This window comes from Mobula hypostoma, chromosome 27 (assembly GCF_963921235.1).
Source record: "Mobula hypostoma chromosome 27, sMobHyp1.1, whole genome shotgun sequence".
Classification (NCBI taxonomy): Eukaryota; Metazoa; Chordata; class Chondrichthyes; order Myliobatiformes; family Myliobatidae; genus Mobula; species Mobula hypostoma.
In genome coordinates this window covers 29,681,878-29,696,195 of record NC_086123.1, presented here as the reverse complement: position 1 = coordinate 29,696,195, position 14,318 = coordinate 29,681,878, and the positions used below count along the sequence as shown (strand labels likewise).

Here is a 14,318-nt window from a genome sequence, read left to right as displayed (position 1 = left end):
TGCTGCGTTCACCAGCAACCTTGATGTGTGTTGCTTCATCAAATTCAGATTCAGGTTTGTGGATATCACCAGCTAAGTTTTGTATATTGTTTTGATTTCCATAACCTTTGTATGTCATTCAGTATTCATAAAGATTGTCTTGGACCAGAGGGCACAAAATACAGCAAGGGTTCCCAACATGGGGTCCACGGACCCATCGGTTAATTGTAGAGATCCATGGCATAAAAAACGTTGGGAACCCTTGGAATAGAGGGATGTCTATTTAGAACACGATGAGGAGGAATTTCTTTAGTCAGAGGGAAGAATAGCTGCGGAATTCATTGCCACAGATGGCTCTGGAAGGTATTGAGAATATTTAAAGTGGAGTTTGATAGGTTCTTGAGTAGTTAGGACCTCAAAGGTTACAGGGCAAAGGCAGGAGAATGAGATTGAGGGGGATAATAAATCAGCCTTGATAGAATGACTGAGCAGACTCAATGGGCTGAATGGTTTAATCCTGGTCCTATGTCTTATGGTCTTATAAAGTGAGCTTATTCCATACAAATAAAATAAACATCCCAAATGTGCTTTGCTCATTCAGTAAAATACTCACCAGACTAGTTCATCATAGATAACAATGTACACTTAGATATGAGAAATAGTTCTCCTGAACGTTGCATTCCCAAACATCGGTCCTTTAAGTAAGTCATGGAATAAAGGAACTGAGTGCTTTTGATGGAGATTCAGGTGGACATTAAAAATCCAGTGGTATTGTTTGAGAACAGTTCTGTACTGAATTACCCAACATCCCTTTCTTAATTAACACCTTAAAACAGATTTACTGCTTGTTCATCCATTGTCTCCAAATCAATAATCACTGCACTGGGCATTTAAAAAATGAACTTATTTCATGTCAATCAAATCACTAAGTAATAAATAACTAAACTAATACAAATATTTCTGCACAAAGTTCAGCTTAATGAGGTTACTTATTTATTGAGGTAGGGTTGAAGGCAGTGATTATGCTGCAAACTGTTGAGATTACTAGATCTTTGATGTAGGTATGATATATTTGGCATGCTAATAGATTCAGAGACATGTAGCTCTCTGCTTTTTTGGCTTGTAGGTGGAGATTTGCATTACCATCTTTCACAGCATGGAGTGTTCTCAGAGAAGGAGATGAGGTTCTATGCTGCTGAGATTATGCTGGGCCTTGAACACATGCACAATCGATTTGTAGTGTACAGAGACTTGAAGGTAAGATGAAATTGATGCAAACAGAAACATAATTTTAATTTATGTTTAATATAAGAAGATAATACAGGTCAAGTCACCTGTAGATTTTTGCTTGAAAAGATAATCTTCTTATCAGAGGTACATACAGGAAAGATGAGCAAGTAAACTTCAGTTTAAATTTTCATTTGATTTTATTTTGATACAGTGCAGAATAGGCCCTTCTGGCCCTTCGAGCCTGGCTACCCCTGACAACCCCAATTTAACCCTAACCTAATCATGGGACAATTTACAATGACCAGTTAACCTACCCAGTACGTCTTTGAACTGTGGGAGAAAACCAGAGCACCCGGGGAAAGCCCACGCATTGCACAGAGAGGATGTACAGAGACTCCTTCCAGAGAGCACCGGCATTGAACTCCGAACTCCGACGCCCTGAGCTATAATAGCATTCTACTAACCACTAGGCTACCTTTGCGAATGGGAATGTATGGAAGGTACAATGGTCAACTAATATCTCAATTGCAGAAAGCAAATAACTGGTGTGTATTTTTAAAATTAATTCTATGATATAGCTTCAATGGTAAGGGCAGCATTTTATGCCCATCTTGAACTGCTTTGAAGGAAGTGATGATAATATACTGCCAACTTAATGGTGGTGATACCCTTCAGAACATTGTTGAGGTAAACGTAGCTATTACTTAGACCTAGTGACCATGAGGGTACAGGAACCTGCTTTCAAGTATTTCTAAGTGACCTGTAAACTGTGTATGACGTGATGGTGTTAGGGGAAAAAAAAGATTAATGTGGTGGTGCCGAAAAATAATGAGAGGAGCCTACTTACAGAAGCTGAAAATAAATTAGAGGTCCATAAGCAAAAGGACTAGGGAGTAAGAAAAGAAAGGAACAAAGGTAAGCTACAAGTACAGAAGTGATGGAATTTAACTCTAAATGGTTCTGAACGCAATGGATTCAACTAGAGTTCAAACCTGGAAAAGTTAAAACAAGCTGGTTAGCACCATGGGTTCAAAGCATTACCGGGATTTTATTAAGGTCATAGAGTCGTACAATATAGAAACCGTTCCTTTGGCCTAATTTGTCCTTGCCAACCAAGTTGCCTTCCTGAGCCAGTCTTGTGTTCCTACATTTGGCCAATATCCCTTTAAAACTTTCCTATTCATGTCGCTACTGTATGTCTTTTAAACATTATTGTATGCACTTCTAAAACTTCCTTTAGCAGGTCATTCCATAAACTCACATGCCCTCTTTGTGAAAATGTTATTTATTAATGAGAGACAGTGTGGAATAGGCCCTTAAATCACTTCGAGCCACGCCACACAGCAATCCACTGATTTAATCCTAGCCTAATCACAGGACAATTTACAGTGACCAATAAACCTACCAACCAGTGCATCTTTGGACTGAGGGAGGAAACCAGAGCACCCAGAAGAAATCCACATGGTCACAGGGAGAACCTACAAACTCTTTTAGAGGCAGTGGTGAGAATTAAACCCAGGTCACTTGGACTGTAAAGTGATGTGTAACCACTGTGCTACCGTGCTGCCCCAAAATCTTGCCCCTCTGGTCACATTTAAATCTTTCCCATTTCACCTTAAACTCTATTTTTTTCCTATTATTATTATTATTCGTTTTTTCCCCTGGGGGATAAGATTGTGACCATCAACCGTGTCTATGCACCTCATGACATTTTTATACTTCTGTAAGATCACCCTTCAGATTCTTGTGCTCTTGGAAAAATAACCCCAACCTCTTCTTATAACTCAAGCCTTCCAGTCTGTTAACATTCTTGTGCATCTCCTTTGCACTCTTTCCAGCTCAATGCCAAGCTTCCTATAGCTAGATAACCAGGACTTCACACTATAGTCCACAAGTATGATATTATTGTCATCTTGCACAGATGCAAAGTATTGGCCCAATTCTTACACAGTGCCCTGACCAATGAAAGCAAGCTCGCTATGTGACTACTTCACCACCCTGTGTAGCTATGCCTGATTAAGATCCTGCATTATATATGAAAATATTTTGTTTCCTGCTGCTAAGTGTACAGTGTATTCCACAAATGACACTCATCCTGTGCTGTAAAGGGAATGGAATAAAGCAAACATGTTACCATCCAGCAAAAAGGACCTAGGTTTGTATTCTTAAGTAACCATCTGTTTCAAATGGGTCAGTTCTATTATCTACAGAGGCTGGTCAGAACGTGGTACAAAATAACTACCAAAAATGGTGGAAATATTCGATATGATGGTTATATAGAGAAAAGAACAGAATTGGGGTCAACAATCCCTTTATCTGAATTAAAAATGTGAGAAAACTAGGGTCTTTAATTTGCTATAAGGATGAGGTTGAAGAGCAAAGGCAAGTCTTTGATAAAGTGGATGCAATTGAATGAATTGACTTTATTACTTACATCCTTAATGTACATGAGTAAAAATCTTTGTTACGTCTCCATTTAAATGTGCAATGTGCAATTTATAGTAATTTATAATAAATAGTATGTACAACAGTATAACAGAAATTAAGTTGTGTCAGCATGAATTAAGCAGTCTGATGGCCTGGTGGAAGAAGATGTCTGGGAGCCTATTGGCCCTGGTTTTAGTGCTGCAGTACCGTTTCCCAGATGGTAGCAGCTGGAACATTTTGTGGTTGGGGTGACTCAGGTCCCCAATGATCCTTTGGGCCCTTTTACACATCTGTCTTTGCAAATATCCTGAACAGTGGGAAGTTCACGTCTACAGATGTGCTGGGCTGTCCGCACCACTCTCTGCAGGGTCCTGCGATTGAGGGAAGTACAGCTCCCATACCAGGCAGTGATGCAGCCAGACAGGATGCTCTCAATTGTGCCCCAAAAGAAATTGCTTTCTGTACCAAAGTCAAAGTTGAGTTTATTGTCATGCACACCTAGATAAAGCTGCAATGAAAAGCTTACTTGCAGCAGTATCACAGGTACATAGCATCAGATACAGAACATTCACAAGAAAAACATAAACATAAATTTCATACATTTTTTTTACAAGAAAGAACATAACAGTGTATAAATTGGATTCACAAGAATCTGCAGATGCTGGAATCTGGAGCCACACAAAAGCTGATCCTGATCCTTGGTCCTGATGTATGATTTTGACCCAAATATCAACAATTCACTTTCCCCCAGAGATGCTGCTTAACCCACTGAATTCCAATAGCAGATTGCTTATTGTTCCAGATTTCAGCATTTGCACACTGTTGGTTGGAAGGGAGGTGCTGTAATGTGAGGCTATGTAGGGTTTTCTTGAACTGTGCAGAAAGGTCACTGTAGGAATATGATAGGGAATTAAAATAATTCATTGAAAGGGCGAAGATCAAAGTTGTCTGTAAAAGGATAGTATATTAGGATTGTATAGCATAGAAACAAGCCTTTTGCCCTTTGCATCTGCACTGATTGTCAAGTACTTATCTAAACTAATCCTATTTCTTCCTTTCGCCGGTGTTTTGTCAGAAATTCTGTCACAGGTTACTTTTTAATTGGGTTGATTGATTAAAAGTTTAATGTAAATGTTCCTTTATTTATAAATAATTACATCATTATTGATATTTTATACCTTACAGTTTCTTTCAGTCTTTAAAGCCATATATTTCATTCAAAGATAAGTGGATAAGCAGTTTACTCCAGTTGGGTAATTACTGTTTATAAACGTGCACAACGTTGTCTCTCTACTCATTGTTTTTATAATTGAACAAAAATATTGAAAGAATTATTTTTCTTTAAAAATACGTTTACTTTTGTCACGATTTTTCTCCAGGGTTGCTTGCAACACTTCCTTGGAGATTAAGCATTAATTTGTAAAGAATCCAGGACATCCTAGAGAGCTGGCAATCCTAATTGAAAAAGGGATGGTTTGAAAACTTGTTCTCTCTACAGGGAACAGGCAGATCAACAAGGTTTCCTGCTTTCATTTGTCACATACCGCTGGTTCAGACTGAAAGCAAATAATCTAACATAGTGGCATTTAATGAGAGCCACTTGGAAAAGATGGAGAGGAATGGCAGCTCAGAAGTCAGATTGCTTGTTGATTCATTTATTCCATTCTGTTTTTTTCATGGATTAGGAAGAGAGAACCTCCACATAAAACTTATTTTGTCAATAAACAGAAAGAGCAATTTGTTAAGAATTCATGTTAGCCTTTTCTTTACGCACCTTTGTTCTTAAATATCACACAAAAAGAGACCTATATTTGAGAGGTTTGACATTTACCCTTTAAGTTTGCTATTATATATTTATTTGAACTGCATCAAGGCTTTTGTTTGGAGAGAAGTACGGATGGTGAAAATGTGACTGCATTGAATAAATATTAGGTTATGCAGTGAGTGAACAGAGGAGTTACAGAGGCATGGAGTTCAGCACAACACTCCAGCATATCAGATTTGCCTCCCTGAGTCATGTAGGTACAAGTCTTCATTAGGTACAAGATGTATTTTAACAATGATACCTGTTTTCAAAAAGAATGATGGCCTTGGGCTTCCATCAAACATTTATATGATTTCTCTTGCAATGATCTGCTACCTTTTGATTGCCTATCTGTCCTTATGAACATTGACCTCTACTTATTGGCACTCCATCCTTTCATAGTGTCACAAAGGATCTAAGCAAAATCAGTTGTAGCAGCAGCTTGAACAAACCAGTGCCACTGCTGGTAGCCTATCACGTGTTGTTATCCTTGTATGATGCGCTCTCTGATCAATCCAATAATAACGTCCCGTAAAGTTGAAGAAATATATTCAACCCTTTATTAGCAACTAGTGAAACAAACAATCTTGAGCAGTGGAACTAAGTGGAATTAAACAGTCAACAAAAAATATGACACCCTGGCAGTCCCCAGAACAAAGCATAAATATGTAGCTAAAACCCTTCGCTTTTACCATGGCTTTTACCCACCCACTGGACTAACTACCACAATAAACGCACAATGCAGATAGAGAACAGATGCATTGGCTCCTACCTCAGCCAAAAACTGGTCAGTGTGGGAATTTAACAGGTAATGAATCTACTTCAATTTGGCTGCAAGTTTTTTTGGCTTCTAAGATCAGATACAATTGACAGTTCAAAAGGAAATAGGAATAGAAGGTTCCACTGCATTGCTCGATTTCTCAGGATGCAGCTTTGTATTCAAGTGTCTTTGAAGCTACCAGATAAAATTTGTGAAACAATTCACAAAATATTCAAGTTGTCCATGATGCCTGTCAGAAGATTGTGTATCTGAGATGAAATTCTGCAGATGGCTACCACCATGCTTGTATTGTCCATCATTTGGAAACTCTTGAACTCATTGATAAGGCAATTACATTTGAGGATACTTCCTTAGAGACAAGACATACCTGATATAGATGTGGCTCGGGACTCCAGTGAAACAATTAAGTGCACCTAGTAGAAGATACAACTGTATTATTTATGTGCAATAGCTGTTGTGATGAAATAAATATAACTCTCTTGCTGCCCTGTGAGATCTAGTGGAGTCCTACCCAGAAGGTTATAAGGATGGTCTTGACATATTGAAAGAAGGCTGTCAATTTTTAAGCTTAAAAATCAGTGCTGCCAAGGGAAGTAGTCCCTATATATGGGTTCATGGACAATATATTAGTACACTTATGGCTGCTCTTTTGATCTCTAATTGTACAGAAGGTGCTAATTACAGTGATGTACTATGCTATCTGTGTTCCTGCTGAAATTGCTAACATCCCTATCCCGGACTGCCTGTGCTGATCTTCATCGCCTTTGAAAATGTCTTCAGCAGTGATGCTCTTTCTTGATATCTTTTATATCCATTACTACCAAGGCATCAGTAAAGAAATAATTTTCAAGTTGCACAAAGAAACTATATTTATTTTGACTTTCTTTAGTTACAGAATGTTAATTCCATCAACCTTTGATGCTTCTGTATACCATTTTAGGGCAGAGCTGTTAGGAGATGAATGGCTCCATTAGGATTAATCTTTTAATTCAAGGCAGATGGCTCTGACAAGGAGGTCTTTGTAGATATCCATGGATAGCACGTAGGTAATGGGATGAGAACTTACAGTATACTGTGAGGCTTTTCTATCTTCAGATATTCTGATTATTTGAAAACTTAATGTGTTATCATAGCCTGTAAGGAGTTTGTACATTCTCCCCTTGACCTCATGGGTTTCCTCCAGGTGCTCTGGTTGCTTCCCACAGTTCAAAGTTTTACCGATTGAGGTTAATTGGTCATTGTAACTTGCCCTGTGATTAGGCTAGGACTAAATTGGGGGATTGTGGGTGGCGTGGCTCGAAGGGCCAGAATAGCCTATTCTGTGCTGTATCTAAATAAATAAATTGGAGTTCCTAATTCGAAGTAAAGTGCACACTACTAAAATAAATACCCCTTGTGTCTCTCACAATGCTGAACATTGAAAATCTGACACCTTCAGAGAACCATTCCTCACCTGCTTCACTCATTTTGCCATGAAACAGTGAAAGTAAGGGCACGTGATAATGTGATTCAGAGAGCACCAGTGAACGTTAAAGCTTTAACGGCATGTTAAGAAAATAGTCCTCTGTCAACATCCAGGCAGAAACAGTTTGCCTCCGCACACTATCATAAGAATAAGGGTTTGAAAGGCTCGGTCATTTTCTGAATCAATATTATCATGCTTGCCTCTTCATTTGAAGACTGAGGTTTAAGTTCTATCTCTGAGGCTCAAGCAGAGAATCCAGCACTGCCGTGTTAGCATGGGACAAATATTGCAGTTTTGGAGTTCTGTAGATGAGATTTTTCCTCTCAAGTGGACATAACATATGCTATGATGAGCAGAGGGGAACCTCCCTTTGTTAAGGCCAGTACTTACAATCAACGATCCTATTTGTGGGTCTATAAATGTTTGTTAAGGATCTGGGTATTGTGAATAAGTGCAGTATTTATTGGCCATGTACTTACCCTTGAATTTAGTGGCTTTCTAGGCCATTTCAGAAGGCATTTAAGTATCAACTGCACAGAATAGGACTGAAGTTAGCTGCAGGGGAGACCAGGTAGGATTAACAGATTTCCTCCTGTGAAGTATGTTGGTGAACCACATTTTTGTAACAGTTGGGCATTTTTAGTGGTCATTATTACTTAAACCAGAGAATGATGAACCTGTGGAATTCTGTGACACAGGCAGCTCAGGAGACCAAGTCTTTATGTATATTTAAGGCGGAGGTTGATAGTTTCTTGACTGGTCAGGGCACAAAGGGATATGGGAGAAGGCAGGACATAGGGGCTGAGAGGAAAATTGGATCAGCCATGATGAAATGGCGGAGCAGACTCAATGGGCCAAATAGCCCAATTCTGCTCCTGTATCTTATGGTCTAATACTAGCTATTTTCCCAAATCTTATATTTTTAGTTGAATTTAAATTCCACAGCTTTTGTAGAAATTTGAATGTGAGCTCCTGAAATTCTTCAGGTATCATTTGCAAGCTAACTCCTTTGGCTCCAACTTGCTTTGTTCAAGTCACAATGAGTATTGAAATTGTCATGTGGGTTATGAGTGAAATTATAATGATTCTGATTGCAGTATTATATTACTTGTATTATTTTCACAGCCTGCAAATATTCTACTGGATGAACATGGTCACGTGAGAATATCAGATCTTGGGCTTGCCTGCGATTTCTCAAAGAAGAAGCCTCATGCCAGCGTGTACGTACTTGCTAACCTATTAATGTAGACATTTTTTGCATGAGCATGACCAGTCTTGTGCTGGCAGATGAATGTGTTCCTCTTTTTACATCCTGCCATTTCTCTCAAATTCACCCCTCAGCTGCAGTTAATAGACACACAAAAGTTGCTGGTGAACGCAGCAGGCCAGGCAACATCCCTAGGAAGAGGTACAGTCGACATTTCGGGCCGAGACCCTTCGACAGGACTCAGCCTGAAACATCGACTGTACCTCTTCCTAGAGATGCTGCCTGGCCTCACCAGCAACTTTTATGTGTGTTGCTTGAAATTCCAGCATCTGCAGATTTCCTCGTGGCCGCAGTTAATATTTATCTTTGCAACAGATCCTTAAGAAATTAGTGGAAAATCCCCATAAAGCTATCTTCTTATGATATTTTGAGAATGATATTTCTTCTAAAAATGTTTAAAGGATAACTCTAAATTGAACTTTTAGAATAGTTCCCTTTGTGTTATGATCCTCTACTGTCAATATTTAGATTTCCCATGATTTAAATATGTTTCTTCACTGAAGAAGGATCTCGGCCCAAAACATCAACAATCTGTTCATTTCCATAGATGTTGCCTGACCTGCTGAGTTCCTTCAGCATTTTGTATCTGTTGTTACTAATTGAAAAGTTTGCAACTTCCTCACTTATCTTATTTGCAACAAGATCTTACTTATGGGAGTAATTTAATACTTCTTGTTACTTTTTTTCCCTTTCAAGTTCAAGTTTAATTGCCATTCAAGCATACATAAATACAGCCTAATGAAACAGCATTTCAATCCTTCTTTCCTGCAGGCCATGATTCTTACCAGTATACAACACAGCAACATTCCAGTTCTTCATCCAAGCATGCTTTATAAGGAAATTCTTCCTTATCTTGTATAAACAAATACACTTCCTTGATGGATTGTTGATAACATCAGAAACCAAAAAAAATGAATTACCTAGCTTAAACTTGTCATAACCATTGTTAACATCATCACTGTCAATCAGTTTGAGGTTAGGTAGTAGCTGAGATAAAGAACAAAATTCTAATGAACCACCATCTCTCTGAGCAACCAGCTGTCACCATTTCTTCCATTTTTGTTGCGGGTATCAAAAGGTATCATAATATGCAACCGAAGGACTTTGGTTAATTCTTAATGTTGAAGCATAATTTGTTCTTTTGATGCAGTGGGACGCATGGATACATGGCTCCAGAGGTGTTACAGAAAGGTACAGCATACGACAGTAGTGCAGATTGGTTCTCTTTGGGCTGCATGCTCTTCAAATTACTTCGAGGGTAAGTCACTAAACACAGAATGCTATATGAAATTAATTGCTTAAAATCAGCTTTGCAGATTGTCACCACGTTTAAATTGTTATGTCCTTGCAGGGCAGTTTAAGATCTGATAAAGTGACCGTCTGGAATATCAACCCTAAAACTGATGGAATTAGTGTAAAACAGCATTGAGCGGAGTTGCACATTCTGACTTGTAGTTCTTAATCCCTTTTTTACAATTCAACCAATCAGATTTGATAATTCAGCTCTCTGCAATGAATTCTGCTGTGTACATTGTTATATAAATGCATATTTATTTATTTAGAGAACAATTTATATCATTTCACAGATGAAATGTAGGTTTCAATTTCATTACATCTTTATGTGTGCTTGTTTGTGTCATGCTTCAATCAAACTAGGTCCAGTTCCTGTTTTTGAAATGTGAAGCATTCAAACATTGAAGGAGAAGTAGATATCTGATCCTTAATGTCAGTAATAATGAGTCATATTTGAAAACTGAAGAGATTTTGATTTCTTAGGGACAAAAAATACCTCAGTAAATCTTGTATTTCTTACTTACTGTCCATTACACCATAGGCGTTTAAGGCAGCAATGAAGGTCCTCCATCTCTGTCAGTGTTCAGAGCTTCCTTCATCGTGTCAGTAGCTTCCTCTCAGTTTTCTCTACTGCCAGTCATACGTCCCGAGTGGACACTCAGTAATACCATTGTAATCAGATGTAAATGGATTCTTCATTGTTGTTTCTGTAATAAGCAACACACATAAAAATTGCTGGTGGATTGCAGCAGACCAGGCAGCATCTATAGGAAAAGGTACAGTCCATGTTTCGGGCCGAGACCCTTCGTCAGGACTAACTGAAAGAAGAGACAGTAAGAGATTTGGAAGTGGGAGGGGGAGGGCGAGATTCAAAATGATAGGAGAAGACAGGAGGGGGAGGGATGGAGCCAAGAGCTGGACAGGTGATTGGCAAAAGGGATATGAGAGGTTCATGGGACAGGAGGTCTAGGGAGAAAGAAAGGGTGAGGGGGGAAGCCCAGAGGATGGGCAAGGAGTATAGTGAGAGGGACAGAGGGAGAAAAAGGAGAAAGAGAGAAAAAAAATTAATAATAATAATAATAAATGAATAAATAAATAAGGGATGGGGTATGAAGGGAAGGTGGGGCATTAACGGAAGTTAGAGAAGTCAATGTTCATGCCATCAGTTTGGAGGCTACCCAGACGGAATATAAGGTGTTGTTCCTCCAACCTGAGTGTGGCTTCATCTTGACAATAGAGGAGGCCGTGGATAGACATATCAGAATGGGAATGGGTCATGGAATTAAAATCCGCCAGAGAAAGCAGGATCTTCCAGTGGCCACACATTTTAATTCCACGTCCCATTCCCATTCTGGTATGTCTATCCACGGCCTCCTCTACTGTCAAGATGAAGCCACACTTAGGTTGCAGGAACAACACCTTATATTCCGTCTGGGTAGCCTCCAACCTGATGGCATGAACATTGACTTCTCAAACTTCTGTTAGTGCCCCACCTTCCCTTCGTACCCCATCCGTTATTTATTTACATACACACATTCTTCTTAAACTTCCGTTAATGCCCCACCTCCCCCTCGTACCCCATCCGTTACTCATTTATTATTATTATTAATTTTTTTTCTCTCTCTCCTTTTTCTCCCTCTGTCCCTCTCACTATACTCCTTGCCCATCCTCTGGTCTTCCCCCCTCACCCTTCTCCCTAGACCTCCCGTCCCATGATCCTCTCATATTCCTTGTGCCAATCAACTTTCCAGCTCTTATCTCCATCCCTCCCCCTCCTGTCTTCTCCTATCATTTAGGATCTCCTCCTCCCCCTCCCACTTTCAAATCTCTTAGTATCTCTTCTTTCAGTTCGGCCTGACGAAGGGTCTCGGCCCGAAATGTCGACTGTACCTCTTCCTATAGATGCTGACTGGCCTGCTGCATTCCACCAGCACTTTGTATGTGTGTTGCTTGAAATTCCAGCATCTGCAGATTTCCTCGTGTTTGTGTTTCTGTAATAATTTTGTTTTACCAGTCAGAGTTGTTAGCCCTGAGCTGACCCCCCACACCTGGAGGACCGGTGGACCACTCTTAGTCTGTCCTTTACCCTCTGACCTGTTTGGCATGGGTGATCCTACCAAGAGCCAACACATAAAGCCCTGACTCCAGCCAACATAGCTCTCTGGGTCATTGAGGCACGCAAGCCTCTGAATCCAATGACAAGGTTGTGGCCCTCTTAGAGGAAATCTTGTATATCAAATGCTTTTTATTCATTTTCAGGATCTGACCACTGTATGCCAGTGGTAGAGGGGATAAATGTTGAGGATTATTGAGAGGATACCAGTTGATAGGATCCTGGCTCAGAGCATATAGCTGGTGGAAAGGCATTAGATATCTGGAGTTAACTTACTCTATGGCCATGATATTTATGTCACAGGTCTCTTGTTGATGATGATCCCCAGGATATTGATAATAAATTCAGCAAAGAAAATGTATTAAATGTTATGGATAGTTCCATTCTCTGCTGTTGGAGATGCATAGCACTTCTCTCACAGAATAACCCATGACTGATGTTGTTTGGCTCTACTACACACTGGCACAGACTGCCTCATTTTCTAAGGAGTTATGAGTGGAATTGAAGATTGTGCATTCATCCATGAACATTCCTATGTCTGATGTTAAGATGAAAGGAGTGTTATTGATGAATCAGCTGGAAGCATTTGGCCTAGGCCACAGATTGAATCTGACAAGCATAATAATCTTCCTTTGGGATCCCAACTACTGGAGTATTTTCCCTCTGATCACATTCGTGTCACACTCAGTCAAATGCTGCACTGTCATCAGTGTCAATACTCATCTCACTTCTGGAATTCGCCTCTTTGGTCCATGTTTGGATCAGGTTGGGAACCAAGTGATTCTAATTCACTTATTGTGCCAGTACCAAGGCAACATTATCATCAGTTGCATAATTTCATCATCATGTTCTATAGCAGGAAGCCATTTATTTTTAATAGAGGCACTTCAGTGCGTAGCAGAGTAAACGTTGTGGAGCCCATAGACATGAAGCCCAGAACAGGCCACAGCTTCAGCCTCAGTGTGGTGCAGAGAAGAGTAAACGTTGCAGAGCAGCGAGTAGAATCAGCCTGACCCTCGCCTCTGGTCCTGCCACCCTGCCTTTTTAATCCATCTGGCCCGGTGCATAAATTGTCCCAGCACCTGCTCATTCCTCGCTCGAAGACCTGGGCCCTGTCTCATCGATACACTCTGGACCTGGACCCTGCCGCCACGCTTCGATCCATACCTGACTTTTCCACGTCAGCCTGGTTCTTACCTCAACAAAATGTTAGGTTCCTCCCTCTCGGTTTAGGTAGACAGGCCTTGAATTAGTTATTCTAAATGAGAAAAAAATGAATATTGCTTGTGCTTTGAGATTTGTTTATGAAAATCCTGACATTTGGCCCTAAGTTGAGCACCCAAAAAGCATTCCCATTTCAGAACTTTCCTGATACCTTTTGATGTCCAAGTGGCACACCACAGTGTCTCTTTGTGACCACAGATTGGTCACTTATCATCTTGATATGCATCAGATTTGTTATGAAAGCAACCCATTTGCAGACCTCATCCAAGTTCTCTGAGGCAAAACAGATGCATGGTCGACACCCCGGGCGAACCTCCTCACTGAATTCCTTAATCTGAGAACAGCCTGCCAGTGCCTCTGCATTTCATTTTGATGCCTAGTCCTTGACCTAATCTGCTACCCCTGGCAGTGCCAGTGGTCATCTTCATTGTTCACTGCCTCATCCTCTTCCTTCATTTCCTGCTCCTAGTCTGTATCCAGGGGACTCTCCTCCCATAGTATAATGTCTCCTTTATGGTGATGCGGCAGCATACATGGATATAACAGATTAGTTTCAAGGGAATGTTCCAGTTTCATGGAAGACTTATAATGAGCATACCTGGCAGATTTATTATAGTGTCTGCTTGAGAGTTGGTTTACATTTTCTGCTGAGCGGAAGAGCGTAGCCTCCTTCATCCTGGTGAGATGTTGCAGTCAGGAAGGCCACTCCCCTTCTGGCAATATCTTCTCTGTTTC

General features: G+C 40.1%; 1 protein-coding gene across 1 annotated transcript in view; it reads left to right on the top strand.

Moving 5' to 3' along the window:
* grk3 (G protein-coupled receptor kinase 3) overlaps nucleotides 1-14,318 on the top strand; it is a 293,230-nt gene that overhangs the window by 225,014 nt on the left and 53,898 nt on the right. The window contains exons 11-13 of the mRNA XM_063034576.1: nucleotides 1,106-1,236; nucleotides 8,812-8,906; nucleotides 10,104-10,211. Of these exons, the coding sequence (XP_062890646.1) occupies nucleotides 1,106-1,236; nucleotides 8,812-8,906; nucleotides 10,104-10,211 (334 nt within the window). The remainder of the gene's footprint in view (nucleotides 1-1,105; nucleotides 1,237-8,811; nucleotides 8,907-10,103; nucleotides 10,212-14,318) is intronic.